General features: G+C 48.8%; 1 protein-coding gene across 2 annotated transcripts in view; it reads right to left on the reverse strand.

Moving 5' to 3' along the window:
- The window catches only part of ZDHHC14 (zinc finger DHHC-type palmitoyltransferase 14), a 276,722-nt gene that overhangs the window by 8,096 nt on the left and 249,916 nt on the right, over positions 1-18,710 (reverse strand). For both annotated transcript variants that reach the window (XM_007186119.2, XM_007186118.2), the window contains exons 6-8: positions 13,899-14,001; positions 12,517-12,626; positions 7,572-7,674 (exon numbers count right to left, since the gene is read on the reverse strand). In XM_007186119.2, the coding sequence (XP_007186181.1) occupies positions 7,572-7,674; positions 12,517-12,626; positions 13,899-14,001 (316 nt within the window). The remainder of the gene's footprint in view (positions 1-7,571; positions 7,675-12,516; positions 12,627-13,898; positions 14,002-18,710) is intronic.

Consider the following 18,710-nt stretch of genomic DNA (forward strand, 5'->3'; position numbering starts at 1 on the left):
AATGAGGAAAATAGGAATAACTAAAACATGATCTTCAGTTGGCACAGGGGTTATGTGCACAAAATTCCAGTGTGGATCCTCAGAATTTCATAGATGTTCAGATGACAAGGGCTATACTGGGGTCACATGCACTATTTAAATACTTTAGATGTCACTTCATTACTTCTCTAACGTTTTCTTTCTTGGGAATCTGTAGTAGAGGGAAGATCACTTAGGTACTAAATAACCATCCCCAGCCCCCAATTATGTGAGATGGTAAGTTAACAGTGAATTTTCCCATTTTTCAGATAATAAGACCTCTATGGGTACTTTGATGCCAGCTATCTATCAATATTTACATAATTTTTCTGTCCTGCAATTATCAGTATGTTTATCTAAGGCTAAAGCCTTTGCCTTTATTTCTAAAATAGTGCAATTTCCCTAGGAGCACTTTTCCTATCATTCGGGAAATGCATTTCTGATCTAGACTTTAATAATAAAATAATAGGCAAAAATTTGGCCCAAGATACCTAGAATCTCTTTCCCTCCAGTCTTTCCTTTCTCTGCAAATGAACATGCCAAGTCTGGTGCTAAATATAAAGTCTCCAAATGCTCCTCCTTTGAGGTGAGCACTAGAAACACTTTTAGGTCAGAGGAATCATGTTCCATGGCTAAGTCAGTATTTACCGTTAGTAGAGTGGGTAGCAAAAATGGGGGAATATGGCAATGTTGGCTGCAAAATGTCCTTTAATCACAGAGATAAGGCTTCTATTCCCAGGAATGGTGGATAACCTATACTGGACTAGTATTGCCTCTGTGTACAAGGAAGTATATAAAACTGGCCAAAATACGTGAAGCAAACAGTTTGCAATAGTGCACAACAGACAATGCAAGGTTGCAATCCCCGAGAGGAGGGAAACTCACAGGTGAGCCCCACAGTCAACCAGCCCTTTCCTTGGGAAGAATTTCCCAACCATGGTATAGGCTGAACAGAGCAGAGAAGTTCTTCTGAGTAGAGAAAGCAGAGATCAGAGGGTAAGGAAGCTTAAGTGGCTGGATCTGTATGGCAGGGCAATGCAGAAGAGGAGGCTGTGCAGAGAAGGGGGCCAGAAATGCTAGGAGGGGTTTCCCACACAAGTCTGTAGCTGCGCTGTGTATGTGCAGGAAGAGTCCCTTCCCCCTTCCCCCCCACCCCACCCCCAGGCTTATGAGACAACAGCTGTAACGGGGCTGAGAGAGGCATAGAGATACTAGAAGTTGAGAAAAGTAGTGCTGGGGGACATTGATCTCATTAACACCCCCAACACCTTGTTAACATGCCTGGCATCCAGCTAGCACATTAGGAAGGCTATACCTTAGGAGTAAGAATCATGCCCTAAACTAAGACCCTAGACCGGCCCTAACAATGGCTAAATCAAACCCTGACAAGATCTTTGAGGGAGACGGAATTTGGAGGTTGAGCTCCTTCAAATTAGAGGGGCCTGAGAAACATCTTGGACTTTCCATAAATCTGTACTAACAAAATATAATACAAGCCTACACAAGTTCAAGATGATTAGCCACTAATTGAACTGCCTGCTAAAACAAGGATCAACACTTCAGAAGATAACAAAATCTAGTCTCTACAAATATATTATCCAAAATATATTCAATAAAATATCAATATACATACAAATAAATAGAAAGATGTAATCTAGAGTTAAGAAAAAAAGTGGTGAAAAGACACCAAACCCAAGACAGCCCAAATATGCTTAGCAGATAAAGACTTTAAGCAATATAATAATGTTCAAATATTATAGAAAAATATGGCTTCAATGAGTAAATAGATAGGGAATCTCAGTAGAGAAATGAAACTCAGCAGAGAAATTAAATGAACCAAATGAAAATTCTAGAACTAGAAAGTATAACAACCAAAGTGAAAAATTCAGTGGATTCATTTAACAGTAGATTGGAGAGGGCAGAAGAAAGAATCAGTGAACATGAAGACAGATCAGAAGAAATTATCCAATTTCTGGACCTAGAGTCTGTTATACAGAGTGAAGTAAGTCAGAAAGAGGAAAACAAATACTATAGGCTAACACATATATATGGAATCTAAAAAAAAAAAAGGTTCTGATGAACCTAGGGGCAGGAAGGAATAAAGACACAGACGTAGAGAATGGACTTGAGGACATGGGGAGGGGGAAGGGTAAGCTGGGACAAAGTGAGAGAGTGGCATGGACATATATACACTACCAAATGTAAAATAGATAGCTAGTGGGAAGCAGCTGCATAGCACAAGGAGATCAGCTCGGTGCTTTGTGACCACCTAGAGGGCTGGGATAGGGAGGGTGGGAGGGAGACGCAGGAGGGAGGAGATATGGGGATATACGTAAGCATATAGCTGATTTACTTTGTTATACAACAGAAACTAACACAACATTGTAAAGCAATTATACTCCAATAAAGATGTTAAAAAAAAAAAAGAAATTATCCAATTTAAAGAGCTGAGAGAGAAAGTTTGAAGAAAAATGCACAGAGCCTCAGGGACTTATCCTCTGGGGCAATATCAAATGGTTTAACATATGAGTAATTGGAGTCCCAGGAGGAGAGAAAATGAGATGAGGCCACCCCCCCAAAAAAATTGAAGACATAATAGCCAAAATGTCCCAATTTGATGAAAAATGATAACTTGCAGATCCAAGAACCTGAGTGAACTCCGAACAGTTTAACAGTGGAGCTCACCCTTGGACTAGGTCAATAATTTACTTGGTACTGATGTTTCCACCTGGACAAACCTTCAACACAGACTAAAGTGCTGCAAAATGGTTTGGGCTTAGGGGAAGCAAGTGAAGAGACAAAAAGAAGAGTTAATGTGTCCTTGGTTAACACTGTCATTTGTAACAGAGCAGAAGCTGAAGTTTCATAGATATTTGCTTGGTCCAGTTGTAGGTTAGATTATGGAGTGGTTACATTCAGTTCCACAGCTGGTTTTGTGACTGACCACGGCAGATTAATCATCATTCTGCAGGGAAGCCCTGGGGGATGTGGTTTCCCAGCCCTGGGAGGAGGCTTCATGCCACTCGAATCCATAAGACCTTCCCACCTGGCAAACTTTTGGTATATGGTCAAGAAGAGCACTTTCCTTAGAGTCAGACTGCTAAGGATGAAATCTCAGCTCAGCCACTGGTTAGCTATGTCACAAACTTAGCATCCCTGAATCTCAGTCTCCTCAAAGGGGCAATTAGAATAGCCACGTCAGGTGGTTCTGTGAGGATGAAATGAGATGACAGTGTATGCAAAGCACTTAGCCCAGTGCCTAGCACATAGTCAATTTCTCTCTCTTTCTCGCCTTCCCTCTCTCATTTAACCAACACTTACCGAGACCAACTACCACAGGAACTAGCCTAGACAATGGGGATATAGTGCTGAACAAACAGCATTAAACATTCAGTTATTATTATTATTATTGCCTGAAATGTTTTTAATAGAGGGTAAAAACTTTCGTTCACAATTAAAATTCATATATCCTGAAATTCGGCTTAAATTCCCTTTAACGTATAGATGATTGATAACAGATCTTTTGCAAAGGGCAGATTTTGATAGGAGAGAGAGGGTGAGGATGACGGGTTGTGGCGACTGAAAGCATATGGGAGGGAGTCACCCTACACACAGTCAGTATTCACGGTCACAGCGCAGCAAAGTGTAGGGTTGACAGCAGGGACTGTTGGGGTCAACGTGTGAAGTTGGAATTGGCCAAATTTACTGACGTTCTCTGTGCCTGTTTTATTAATCTGTAAAATGGGGATAAAGTTAGTAGCATCCTCACAGGGTCAGCGTGAGTTATCCATGTGACAGCCTTGGAAGGGCATGTGGTATGCTCCGTGCTGGTAAGCTGTGGGATCTGGTAAACACTACGCAGTGGGAGCATGAATGAACTGGAGAGAGGGGCTGGGGGCGGAGACACGTCCGGCTTCACGGTCTGCTTAGTGCCAGCCCTGCCCGTGCAGGACTGTCTCCTCCCCCCGCACTCCTGTTAAATATGGTACTTATACCACCGAAGCCATAAAGAACAAGGGAAGCAATAAAAAGGCTCATGCTCTAGGTGCCTGAACGGCCATAAACGCACAGCAGAATGGACCATCATCTGGCACAGTGATGCCGCCCTGCTGACAAGGCCGGTGGCCTGGACGACAGGCTCTGAGCTGGAAGGAACCCTGAGGGTCAATGTCCAGCCCTCCCGCCGGTGCTGACCCCCTGTCGCCACGTTGCTGGGCGCGCCACCTCCCCCAGCCTGAACACGTCTGCGGCAGGGGCTCCCGTCTGCCGTGAGCTCTGGGTGTTGGGCATCTCCCTCTTGGATTGAGCACGATCTGCCTCCCGGGCCCACCTTCCGGTCCCAGTTCTGGCCTGCGGGGCCATGAAGAACATATCTCATCTTAGTTCCCCAAAGAGCTTTCAGATCCTGCCTCTCCTGAACGTGTTCTGACGTACTGGGGGCACTCCCAGCAGTGGGTAGGCGCCTTGGGACCAAAAAAGAGTTCCCCCAGCCTTAAGCCCGGTGGAAACCTGGGTTTCCCCTAACACAGGCAAGACGGGAAGCACAGGGGGCCCCAGGCAGTTAACTTTTAAATTTATCTGTCTACAAGCAACTCACTACTTTATAATTGGTAATGATTTCTCTATAATCACATGTGTGCTGGGGAATTCTTAGGAAGTGAGAAAAACCCAACCTACAAATCATTTCTAAGATGTAATGAAATTTTAATGAAAGCTAAATTTAACAATTAATGAAGTTGACATATTCATGGGTCTCATAGACATTAAACATTGATTAATTTTGATTTTGCTGTTTTCTTTTCATGTTTCAGAGCTTGTAATTTTTTTTCAGGACTTAAAATTTTTCATAGTCCCCGGAAAAGCACACAGGTGCTTTGCCTGTGGTGTCTAGTGGGTAAAATGATCATGTCCTGTCTCTTGGCCCATGGGTTAATTTGATCCTACCAAGGCCATCACTTCATGAAGTCATGTTGCCATGTCACTGCACCAAAGGGAACTCCTTCCCTCTAGTTCCTAGTTCCACATTCAAGGTGGAGCCTTTTGCAGATGTGACAAAATTGGAGGAAGAAAGGAATGAGGAAAGGAAGACAGGAACAAACTAATATTTGTTCAGAACTTCCCTTGAGCAAGCCCCTGTGAGGGGCACTTTCAAATACGTTCAGTTGAATGTTTAACCAGCACCTACTATGTGCCAGGCCCTTTGTTATAAAGTGGTCATGGGAGGGAGGTGAACATCATTATCCCCTTCTTCATTTTACAGTTTAGGAACTTAAAACTCTCGGGATTAAGTGACTTGCCAAGGTCACCCAGCCCCGAGTCAGTCACTGCAAGCCCAGGCTCTCTGATCCCACATCCCATGCTCTCTGCCTTTCCCTGCTGTGTTCAATTGTACTTAAATCTGTCCATTTGCAAAGCTTTTCCTTCCATTGTCTTTCATAATTATCCTGTTCTATTATCCTCACTAGTAGTATCCAATTAGATAAAGAAACTTGACCTGGGGTTTCCCTGGTAGCACAGTGGTTGAGAATCCACCTGCCAGTGCAGGAGACACGGGTTCAAGCCCTGGTCCGGGAAGATCCCACATGCTGTGGAGCAACTAAGCCCGTGCGCCACAGCTGCTGAGCCTGCATTCTAGATCCCGCGAGCCAGAACTACTGAGCCCATGTGCCACAACTACTGAAGCCCATGTGCCTAGAGCCCATGCTCTGCAACAAGGGAGGCCACTGCAACGAGAAGCCCTCGCACTGCAACAAAGAGTAGACCCTGCTCACCGCAACTAGAGAAAAGCCTGCGCGCAGCAACGAAGACCCAACGCAGCCAAAAATAAATAAATAAATAAAAGAGCCACACCTATCAAAAAAAAAAAAGAAAAGAAAAGAAACTTGACCTGATGGGGGCAGAATTGGCAGGCATGGGTGGAGAGAAAGTTAGCAAAAGATAATAAATGCTGATTTCAAAAAATAATCTTCCAGGGCTTCCCTCGTGGCGCAGTGGTTGAGAATCTGCCTGCTAATGCAGGGGACACGGGTTCGAGCCCTGGTCTGGGAAGATCCCACATGCCGTAGAACAGCTAGGCCCGTGAGCCACAATTACTGAGCCTGCGCATCTGGAGCCTGTGCTCCGCAACAAGAGAGGCCGCGACAGTGAAAGGCCCGTGCACCGCGATGAAGAGTGGCCCCCGCTTGCCACAACTAGAGAAAGCCCTCGCACAGAAACGAAGACCCAACACAGCCATAAATTAATTAATTAATTAATTAATTAATTAAAAAAAAAATCTTCCAGCATGTGAGATGAAATCAGATTAATATCTCAGAGGACAAACAGGAGCACGTCTTATAGTTTTTTTTTTTAAATGCTAGATTGACTGGTACTTCTAGGATAACTAATAAAATTGATTCACATCTCCAGTATTTCAAAGTGAATTTCTACCAACCGTGTCATTCCTTCCGAAGTATGGGGAAGCAGACCTTCCCCGAGCTTTCTATATAGCAACCTGCAGGCACCTCCCCCTATCCCCAGGCAGCCAAGCGTACCCCATTTCTACATATTGAAATCAGCTTCCCCCAACTGGCACCTCCTTTCACATTTCCTGCTGGTGGTTTGTATGGTCCTCTTGTCACCGAGCTGAAAGGCAGGAGGCGCCCCCGGCTCCCCGCCCCCAGATTTCCACATCAGCTGCATCTCCAAGTCCTGGACCGTCAAAGCCTCTTTTCTGAACCCACTCTGCTGTCCTGGCCTGTTTGTCATGGACTCTGTTGTGGGTGATTCAGGTCTATAGAGAGCAAACAGTGGGCCACAAGACTGGGTCCCTTTCAGAAACGCTTCTTTAGGGGAATTTGTTCCTGATAAAGAGAGGCCGTTGCCTTACAGACCACTGAAGAATGTTAAGGCACTGATGGTCAGGGCCAGCCAGGCTGTGAGCTCAGGTGCCCATGGAGAGACTCCGTCCCTGCCCCGTCTCCCAGGGGCAGAGTGAAAACAAAGAATCCGTCCCACGCCTCCATAGAAGCATGACCCGGGGACCTCTTTGGAGAAGCACCAGTCAGTTTTTGCTGTCAATGAATGAACAGCTTGTCTGATTATTTGCAGTAAGGTGTGCATGGCTGATCTAAGGTTTTGGCTGAAAGTGGGGAGACCTGGCAGCTGAGTCCACTGCACATTCAAAGAGGGGGTGAGGGAGCGGGTGCAGACTGAGGCAAAGGGACAGCGTGGGATTCGGGGACTCTCCAGACAGCCAGCCCTGCTTGGGGCGGCTCTAGCTCACCCCAGACAGCAGCCCGGTTCTGTGTGGGGGGCTTTCCAGAGCAAGCTGCCTCAAGCTGTTTCTGGAAGAGATGTTGTGTAGTTCCCCGACACAACCCCGAACAAACTGACCACGTGTTGGGCGGGGGGTATAAGCCTTCAGTGGATATCGCCTTAATTTAACGCTTCCTTGCCCTCTCTGAGCCTGCCAGCCCAGGGGTGTCCCGGGAAGCTTTCTAGGTGACTGACTGTTACAGGTCGGTGAACACAGGTGTGGGAGAGAAGCCTCTGTGGGGCGCTGCAGGTCCTACCGTATCGCTCTGTGACTGCGTGGCCCCGTACGCGGCCATCCCGTTGGAGGGCGCGGCTGGCCGCGGGGTGTCAGGCTGGATGTACCCTCTTCTGTCAATTAGGCTGCAAGAGAAAACAGAACAACGCAGGGGTCAGAGAGCGAATAAAAAGCCCAAAACGCCGACAACACTCTCTTAATTTCCATCTGGGGGTCCGTTTTCTGTGACGGGCCCCCAAGGCACTTCAGAATACACCTGTGCTCGCCTTCATGTGTGGTCGGGCTCCAGAGTCTCCCACTTCTGCCCTTAGAAACGCCTGGAGCACCTGTTCCCTCCCTGCCACCTGCTGCAGGCCCCGCGCCCCCGCCCCGTCCTGATCACGTCTCCCCGCCTGCCTGCACAGCCTCCATCACCTGCCTTCGGAGCCCAGACCCCCTTGCTCGGCCTTCAGGCCTCACACAGCCTGTCCCCAACCTTCCTCTCCGGCCTCAAATCCACATCTTATCACACACGGCGTTCACAGCTTCATTCCTTCAACAAGCGTGTCTGAGCACCTACTACGTGCCAGTGCTCTGCCCGGGAACAGAAGCCACGTACCCGCTGTGCGTTCTCTGCCTTGTCGTCTCTATTTCTGTTCAGGCTCTGGCGTTTCAGTGCCCGAAGTCGCTTTCCCTTCCCGTCCGCTGTCCATTCTTCTCGGCCTCCAGCCCCTGCTCTTGGCCCTATATCCGCTTCCTTCCCTCATCTGGCTTCTCTTAGCCCTGCCTGTGATCCTCCTGAGGGCACACGCCACTGTTGGCCTGGTGTCACAGTGATCTATACGAGTGTCTTCTCTGTTGAGCAGCCCGCAGGCTCCCGAGGCCAGGCTTCATCTCGTCTCCCCCATGGCACCTGCCCCGGAGGATCTGGCCCCTCTGTCCCGCCCTCGGAGCACCATGGGCACCGTACCACATCATGCGGGCTCCACCTGTTTCCATGTGCGCCTGTCATGGAGCGTAAGCGCCACGGGGGCAAAAACGGGGTCTTCTTAATCATCATTATCTCCACAGCTGCCGCCCAGCGGGTGCTGGGCAAACGCTCCTGACTGAGCGAGTAAAAACGGGTCCTCGGTCTCCCACCGACAAGTTTCCCAAACAATGTTTCTGTGTTTACTCTATGGCACTGTTGCCCAGGTAGGAGGTGAGGGTGAAGCTTACTTTGCCATCAAAAGGGTTGCCTATTTTCCTCCCTGAGTGAAGACTCCGTGTTGACCTCGGGTCTAAGGACAGAACTGCAAGGGGCAACAGGAGGTTTGGCCACTAGGTGCGGCTCCCACCCTGGCCTCCCGTGGGGTGGGGCTGGGCCTCTGAGGGACGCCCCGAGCACGTCCACGTGCCCGCACGCTCCCTCTCCTGGGGGCGGGGCCCAGGCTGCTGAAGGCTGTTCCACGTGTCAGCTTGGCTTTCAGAAGATACGGGTTATTATCACAGCTACCACCTCAGGTCTTCCAGTGACAGACTGACAAGCCATTAAAAAATACTTATGACAGGATCTGGAAGTGGGACTCTGCTTCAGTTTCAGTCCAATCCCCTGAGGTTTAGAAAAAACAAGAGGCTACAAGAACCTCCAGCCTCCAAAGGGGAGGTGTTGGACCCCCATGCAGGACCGTCAAAGGGGTTCTCAGACCAAGTCTGCAGCCGCCTTCAAGGGTGTCAAAGAGCAAAGGAGAAAGGGCAAAGAAGGATGTCTTGGGGAGAGGGGTCACCGGCTCCTGCCAATGATGAGACCCAGGGGTGGGGCCGGGCTCGGTCCCTGGGAGAGAGCCGGTGTGCAGCTGGCTCGAAGGGGCATGTCGGGGGTCAAATTGTTTGCTCCCAAATGTATGTTGAAATCCCAGCCCTGGTAGGGATGAAGGGGTGGAAAGTGTTAACTTTCACTGAACTTTGAAGTTCCGATTCACTGAAATGACACTATTTTGGAGGAAATGAAAGTGCCCCGAGTCCTTTTTTTTTTTTTTTTTCTCCAACTGACAGGAGAAATTAAGGGACTTGCAGGGGATTTCATCCAGGAGCAGAAAAAGAACTAGGTCATCAAAAGAGTGGGGACAGCAGGGATTATAGAAGAAGTTGTTCTCGGCCTGCTTCCCATGCGTTCAGCCTGTTTAAAGTACCAGCCACGCACCCAAGACTGCGACACTCTGCCCCAAGTCTCCTTCTGGCCCTCAGAATGGCCCTCGAGCCCCTCCCAAGCTCATCTCATCTCTTGCCTTGCCCCCCCCCGGGACCCCCCTCACCCCCTCCAGTTCCTCCTCTGACAAGCCGGGCTCTCCTCTCACCTCTGGGCCTTTGCACATGCTGTCCCTTCTCTCCTCCCACAATTCCTTTTCCCCAGTTCCTCCTGATCCTTCAGAACGGTTCACACCTTACACCCCCCTCCTCTGGGAGGCCCTGCCAGGCGTCCGTGGAACCTGCACCCCGACCCCATCCCAGCCCCTCCCCCTGCGCAGACCTGCCCTGGACAGACCGGTACTGTTGGCGTTCTCTCAGGCGCAGCCCTGGCCCCCGGCACACAGCGCGCGCTCAGTGACAGCGGCCAAGTGAATTCTTACGACTGGCTGACCTACAGCACCAGCCCGTAGGGCCTGACCCTGACCACACCTTGGGACTTCCTGTCTTTCCAATCTTCCATTCCTCCTGCCAGACTTGTTATGAGGACCCCCTCCCAAACCTGGCTGTTCCCACCCTGCTCCCCCGCCACCTCTGGGGACACTGCAGGGAATGGGACACGGGTCTTTGCCCCTGTGCTCCACGGCTCTCACGGGGAATCTTGAAGACACCCTCTCCCTCCCTCGGGAGTACATCGTTACACTAAGAATGCCTTAGAGGCATCTCAGGCACATGACGCTGGGCACACACGTGGTCCTTAGTCCCTGTCTGAGGCGAGGGGCACTGCTCATTCTTCAGGCCTGTCTGGGATGCCCGTGGAAGGCCCTGGTGCTCTTGTAGTGCACAGGGGTTGGGTGAGGCAGGGCAGAGAGAGCAGAGGGCGAGGAAGGTGACAGGAGGGAACAGCGAAGACAAACACCGTCCCCCTGCCCACTTCTGCCCAGGCCAGCTCTGGGAACCTGTGGGCAAGCGAGAGAGGGCAGCGCCCCATCTTCCTGCACAAGCCCTCGAGTGGTCAAGCTCTTCCGAGGGGAGGGCCATCCCTGAGAAATGCTCCATCCAGAGGGACTTGGATTTTGGAAAGAATACAGCCCCAACTTAGCCAAACCAGCAAATTTAATCCAGTTGTGGAAGAAATAATTTCGCGATGACAAGATTTGATCTATAAACAACACAGAATGGCGCCAAATGCAAATCAAAGACTTGGGAACGGGAAAAGAGATTCGGGCAAAACGCGAGACTTCCACATTCCTTTCCTAGATTCAGGTGTCTATTTCAGAGACGGCGGTAAGATGCTTGTTCAGGTCTCTTTTGCCTCTTCTACTCTGTGCTTCATGGCCTGTCCCCACTATCCACAAATAAACACACACCAGGAGGAAACACAGGCTAAATTGTGGAAAAACAAGCATTTCCAGAGGGTTTTTCTGGCCTAAAGAGCCCCGAGAGGGATTCCTGGGTGAGTCTGGAGCTCTCTTGTGGGAGGGGCACCCTCCAGGCATGACAGACGCCCTAGCCTGAGGCAGCCCAGAGCCCTTGGCTGTCCCCTCCTGCTGTCCCTCCTCAGAGGAGGCCTGGGAGGGGCAGGTCAGGGGCTCCCCAAGGGCCCCAAATTCAGGACGAGTGGCATACTGGGCTCCCAACTTTCTAGACCCAAACTGGAAAAGGATCAGTTTCTAATTACCCAATGGCACCAGGAACTATAATCCAGTACCAATTAATAAATGGCCTTGGAATATGTGTTTGATATTTTTGGGGGCGGGGTGGGGGGAGGGAATCACTCTTCCTTCCCTAATGAAGCTTCACTGAGGCTGATGATCAAACCCAGTCTGTGTTCCATGAGCACAAGTCATTGATGACTGACCGTGCAGCTCTAAGTGCACAGCGGGGCTGCTGTGGACACAAGCCAGTAGCTTTTGTGGTTTCTCTCCATTTACACAATTAGAGGCCAAAAGCGAGGCAGGCTTGGAAACTCATTCTAGAAACCTGGAAAACTTGCTTAGTAAATAATGTTTGATTTGGCTAATCTGTTGGAAATATTCTACATGGGCGTAACTCATAAATAATCAAGACTTGGAGGCGGCTTCCACCATTGACACACACAGGTTCTGATGTCAGATGCCTGGGTTTGAGTCCTGACCAGGCAGCATTTACCAGCTGTGTGATTTTGAGCACGCTATTTAACCTCTCTGTGCCTTGGTTTCCTCTTCCACATAATGGGATATAATAGTACCGACCTCATAGGTACAGAGTGAGGTTTTAAAAGTTAATCCATGTAAAGCACTTAAAACAGAGCCTAACACTATTCAGTAAATGTCAGCCACGGCCATTATTAATATGACTGCTGTCTTATCATCACCACAATCTCCACTGCTTCAGCCCGCACGGATCTCTCCCTCTGAACTATTTTAGCATTTCTATTCTGCACAACTCAGCTCTTAGCACTTATTTCTACAGGCTTTCTAATTGCTTCCTACATTGTGTCCTGTTCCCTCATGACAGCTCCCTGCTCATTACGGATGTTCAACATCATCTAATAATTCATGGGGTCACATGGCTCAGTGTCCCTATTTTGATCCTGAGGGGATTTTCCCCAAACTTGACACAAATTTAGTAGAAAGTTATGCCAAGCATAACATAACAAGCATAACACAAGCCAGATCTCTATTTCGTTAAGGCCACGTCTCCACAGCACAGAGCGGAGTGCTGACCTGACTGGCGGTCATTGCCGTGGCCGGGTCACTGCTGCCCGAGGCCTGAGCTAACACACTAGGGTGTGTGCTTCCCCAGGTCTGTTATAGGGCATCGTGCCATTTGAATCTTACCTTGGAGAAATGGGTCCACACAGGGCAACACAGCAATTTGTAAAGATATTTCCGTAGCTGTAGGGGTTGTAATTTTCTTTACCTCTTTTATTTGACCAAGATCCTTTAATCTGAAAGAAAAGGATAGTCAATGACACAGTATCCGTCACACCAATGCCACCGTTCGGGCCGATCAGAAGAAGCCTGTAAAGAATGCAATGATCTTTACTCATTTCTTCAGCAGAAGAAACTGAGGCACTTTTCTCAAGGAAAACTGGCATTAACCCCAAACTTGGAAAAATCCCCAAACAGCAGGTCAGACTGGGGAGAAATATCATTCTCTGGGGAAAATAATCTCTTATTTCTACTACATGGTGCTTAAAAGGCAGCTCACATAAGCCAGTGGAGATTTTTTGATACTACATTTAGTGTGTTAAATAGTAATGAAATGAATGGTAGCAGAGAGAGGTAACACACCTCCCCTAATGGCCCAATTTTTTAAAAAAGATTTTTTGATGTGGACCATTTTTTTTTTAGTCTTTATTGAATTTGTTACAGTATTGCTTCTGTTTATATTTTGGGGTTTTTTGGCCACGAGGCATGTGGGATCTTAGCTCCCCGACCAGGGATTGAATGTGCACCCCTCGCATTGGAAGGTGAAGTCTTAACTATTGGACCACCAGGGAAGTCCTTAATTGCCCGTTTATAGCCTGAATTCAGCCTCATCATATTGCAAAATAATTCTGCAGGATATTTCTAGTGTTCTCAGTTACGATATACAAATAACTGTCTTAATATTCTCGGAACTCATCTATCTCATCAGCACTGATTTTTCTCAAGCCTTTGAGGCAACCTAATTCTGAGACATTTAATTCATGTACTGACAGAGGCTTCTGTCAGAATCCAAATATTCAGAGCAAAAAGGACCAGGGTCATGAAGAAACATTTTCCAGCATTACGTTTTCTGGTTTTATATTTCCTCTCCATCTGCATTAAGTACAGGCAGATAATCCCGGATAAAAAGTTAAACTTTGGGTCAGTTCGATTGCCTCCCAAAATGAAATGGAGCCATTATTTGAGAGAGGCCAGCCTGTGAGGTCTCTCTTCATCGGGGCAGGGTGACAAGTTGCTGATAGAATTATTGCAAAGGAATGGAACAGAATCCCTCCTTGGGCCTTGGAATTGGGGGTCACTCGGCCGATCTTATTATCTAAGTGACGTGGTCAGAGAGCAGGACAGTTTGGAGATTCGCAATAGAGAAATTGGAGACTGATGTCGGAAAATGCTTCCCCTGCAGGCTCTTTGCTCCCAGGGGCTCCCATCTGGAAAGGGAGCCTGGGCCCCTCACCTCTTCTATTTCCCACAAAAGAACATGCCCGCGTCCCACCCCACCAGGAACTTACGTCTTCATTTGTGGTCTGGTTGGAGCTGATCAGGTACGTGTGGAAACCCGAGAGCCCCACGATGGACCAGACGGAGAAGAAGCAGACCACGGCCTCCAGCACGGTACCTGGAGTCAAGGAGGTGAACCAGTAGGACTGTGACGTTCTTAGGGCCCCAGGGAGCTGGATGACTGAGATTTGGACAGAAACCGCCCCCAGGCCCTCACTCAGGCCCTTGCGTCCACCTAGCCTGGCATCAGCGGTCTTGCAGCCACAGGAGACCCTCAGGGGCAGGCACAAGGCCACATTCTCCTTCACGGTACAGCGTTTGTGCTCAGTTAAGTGATCGGTGGGCTCCCTGAACATGTCTCGTTCCTTTCTCATGGCTGACAGTTCCTCTGACTGTCCTCCCCGCCCGACCTTGGCCCTTTCCTCGTGACTCACTGTGTAGCCAAAGGCGGCGGCAGCAAAACCAGGAAGCATGCTGGCTGGCGCTGGCAGCGGCCCAGGCCTTTGATGAATGGACCCAATACTGAACATCACTTCAATCACAGGCTCTGCCTTTGGCTTCTGAAAGCTGGGACTGTAGCACTGACAGGTTTCTCTCCTGACCTGATTTGAGGCTGTGACAGTCACTTGCAGGGCTGACCTCGGGCGGCTGAGACCAGGCAGGGTTTATCTTCCTGGCTTTCTCTCTCCCTGTATGGCCCTTCCACCCACTGGCTGCCTGCCCCCGCTGTGGATGGGCTTCTGACCCGGCAGGGCCATTTCTCAGTGTGGCATCAGGGTGAGCGGTATTTTTTCTTAGGGGACCTTTTCCCAGCCCCTCAGCCAACCCCGACACATATGGCTGTCCTCAGCTATTTGACAGACAACTAGAAAACCTGGCTCCACACCAGACTGTGAGTGATGGGGAGTCTTGAGTTCCACAAGATGCACTAAAACCAAAGGAGAGAAAGCCTGGCATTCTTCAACAGACGAGATAAATCAGCCAAGAGTGTGGCAATTGGAAAAGACTAGAGAATATTCCTGTCCCACAAATATTTATAAAATTCTATTTACAAGATAAAGATGTTTCTCAGGAAAAAAAAATTCATCATAGGTCTGGGAGTTTAAATATACATCGTGTATCCTCCATTGATAAATTACAGGCCAGAGAAAGTAAATACTCATGCTTTCCTAATGCTTCCAAGGATGGAAGCCATAGATCATGCTGTAATACATCACCATTGATTTTTTTTTCAGGACTGGATAGCATTTATCTTCAGAGCAGAGAAATGAATGCATCACCCAGGGCAGCGCCATCATCTGCCACGTCATGATTAACAAATGCCACTGTCCGGCGTGTGGGGCTGCATACAAAACAGGGGGAGTGAATGGGCTTCCTGCTTGTTAACTGACTTTCAACGTCAGGATACACCACTGGGTCTGCTCTTGGAAAAGTGGGAAAATGCTTTATTTTTCTTTCTAAGGTTTAAATTTCTAGAAACTGCAAGGCCTCAGAAAAGCCTCGCCCAGAAACTGAAAGGACATCTCAAGAGTAGGATGCCCAGCTGGCCAAGGTGAAGACGGCGCAGAGCAGCGGGGTCTTGCGGATCCAACACAGGGGGCTCCTGGGGGTGGGAGTGCTGCCCAGCTCTCACGGAGGAAAGAGGTGAGCGGGCTGGAGGAGGGGCTGCACCTGCCAAGAAAAGGAAAACTAAGGCGGATTCTGGAAAAGGGGATAAGTACGGAGGGGTGGGGAGGAGATGCAGAGAAGCAGACCCCTGCCCAGGGCTGCCACCAGCCCTTCTTTTCTGCCAGGGTTACCCCGGGGGACAAATGGTTATGGCAGAGGCCTCCCTGCACATGGGGACACAGGGATGGTGGCCCAGGTAGCAAAGATGATCTCACTCCCAACCGCCTCCTGACAGGTCGGGGCTCACAGACGCCCCTCCTCCCAGCCTCATCTCCCCATCCAAGAGGACACAGACGGGGAAGGCAGCCGCGTGGGAACCCTGCCCGCACTGGCTTGAAAGCAGAGGTGAAGTGGAGCCCAGGGAAAATGATGAGGAAGCAGGGGGAAGCCTGGGTCGGGAGAACTGCGTCGTATAAAGGGGGATGACACTGGCAGTGACTTTGCACAGGCTGGAAGCAAAAGACAAGAGGCAGAAAGGCCAAAGAGGAGGTGACAAATGGAATGGAAACAAGGGTAGAAAAGAGAGAATGAAGAACGAACCAAAAGATTTATTTACTGAATAATACACGAAGAGCCCAACTTCGGTCTCGGAAATACTCAGATGTCAACAACAGTTTACAATCCAGGCAGAATGATGGTCACGTCAAAACATATGTAACGGGCTTCTCTGGTGGCGCAGTGGTTGAGAATCTGCCTGCCAATGCAGGGGACATGGGCTCGAGCCCTGGTCTGGGAAGATCCCACATGCCGCGGAGCAACTAAGCCCATGCATCACAACTACTGAGCCTGTGCATCCGGAGCCTGTGCTCCGCAACAAGAGAGGCCGCGACAGTGAGAGGACCGCGCACCGCGATGAAGAGTGGCCCCCGCTCGCTGCAAGTAGAGAAAGCCCGCGCACAGAGACGAAGACCCAACACAGCCAAAAATAAATAAATAAATTAATTAATTAAAAAACAAACAAACAAAAATATGTAACATCCACACGTGTGAACCATGTAAAAGCTGGCATGTGAACGTGGAGGAGGTCATAGCACCTAACGTGGCTACGTCTCCCTTTGCGGCTCCTGTTCCTTTGGCGGCTGCTGTTCCTTTTGTGATGCCACTTACACGATTACCTCCAAAAGGAGGCGTTGTTACCAGTGGATGTGGAGTTTTAAGTGTTTATAGCAACCCCCCAAATACGCAGTGTTCTATATTAATATCTCATGTGCTTGGAAGCATTTTATAAATAGCAGAAGGCAGTTTCACTGTTAGCTCACAGCTGTGTCCAAATGACGAATTCAAGGTAGGATGCAAGATGCAGCCCCCTCCGCCTCTCCCCTTACAGCTGCCACTTCGCCCACAGGACGTCTGAAGGAATAATCATCATCATTCGTAACAATGGCTGGCATCACTGGCCGTGTGTCGGGTCCTGTTCCAAAGGCTTCACGTGTGATGAATTGGGAGATTGGGACTGACATATATACACTAACATGTATAAAATGGATAACTAGTAAGAACCTGCTGTATAAAAAAATAAAGTTCAAAAATTCAAACAAAACAAAACAAGGGCTTCATGTGGATTAACTCACTTAATCCTCAGAGCAACCCAGTGAGAAGTGTGATTCCCACTTAACCGACAGGGAAACCGAGGCAGGAAGCAGTTAAGTAATTTGTTTAGGAAATAGCAGAGCAGGGATTTGAAGCTTGGAAGTCTGGCTCTGACAGTAGGACAGAAAAGCCATGGGCCGATTCCTTTCTGAATTCTTGCTAAGGGACACATGGCTCTAGGCTGACCCCCAACCTCTGCTGGGGGAGATCAGGACCCTCCTCGTCAGGGTTTCTTGAACCTATGGCATCTTAAGGAGTCCATCCTCCTCAAATTCACTCTCAGACAGAGGTACGAATATCTGAACAACACATCTTCTCACTGACCCGATAGCTCAATGTTGAAAATATCTATGCCATAGTAAGATTAAGAAACATAAATTTCTTTTTAATGTACCAAAGCCCACTTACTGATTTTTTTTTTTTTTTTAAAAAGAGACATGAGTGGAAACAGGCCAACTCCAGTAGGAGCCAATTTAATAAGCAGCTGGATGTTTATTGCATCAGAGATGGATGCCAAATCACAGCCATTACCACTGCCAGCCTCCATCTGTCTCCTCCCCAGCCCCCCAAAAAGAAAGGGAGTCCCCTCTGTGGCCAAAGGGTATGGCTTTAGATTCCCTGCAGCCGCTAGCTCAAAATGCTGCACACTGAGGTACTCGCTAGATGATTATGGAATTGGAAAAGACTGAAAAATGCCGGCGGGCAGGCGCTCCTCCCTTGGGTTTCCATGCAATCCCACAAGTGCCTGCTCTGGGCCTTTCTAGGCACCCGGCCCGGCACTCCGGACAGCAGACGGTGGGAGAAGATAAGCTCCCCACCCTCAGGGAACAGGGGTCTGCTTGCCTGTGGGAAGGTAAGCAAGGGGAGACAACCTTGCAGAGACATGGAAATAGTATTGGGCAGAATGGTGAGGGCACCTCAGTATTTGGAGAATCGTAAAAGGTGAGAGGTATGGAACCAAAGGTTTTTAACCTTATTGGGTTCCTACGCTCTTCTCAGAAAAAGTGCACGTAAACACATTTTTTTCCTTATAATTTCAGGAGGCTTACAAACGCCCCTGATGCCTCTTCATGGATACACATGGACCCCAAGTTAAAATGTCCTGATTTATTCTAATCCCTTCATTTTACAAATAGGTAAAATTTTATGTAAAATGAAGGGCTAAGGCCCAGAGTAGTCAAGCCACTTATAAAAACTCACACGGCACTTCGTGGCAGAATAGAACTGGAACTTGGTCTGCAGACTTCTAGGAGAGAAAGAACCCTTCCCAAGGCCCCAGGCTACGGAGTGTCACAGGACAGGCCCCAACTTTGGAGCCTCAAAGCTCACAACAGCAAGGCTGAGACTGCCCGCGACATCCAACCTTGTTCATCAGTCCCACGGCCTTAGAGCCACCCCTGGGTGAAGAACTTGTCTCTGTTAGTATGTCATTACCCATCTCCCCACATTCCAGCAATCAAGTTGGCGACAGGCCTTTTTGCCAAGTGCCAAATCCAGATAACAGTTTATTTTAAAAAGTCTGTATTTCATGTGGGTTTCCTCATTGACCAAAATCCCCGGATTCC

This window comes from Balaenoptera acutorostrata, chromosome 14 (genome assembly GCF_949987535.1).
Source record: "Balaenoptera acutorostrata chromosome 14, mBalAcu1.1, whole genome shotgun sequence".
Lineage (NCBI taxonomy): Eukaryota > Metazoa > Chordata > Mammalia > Artiodactyla > Balaenopteridae > Balaenoptera > Balaenoptera acutorostrata.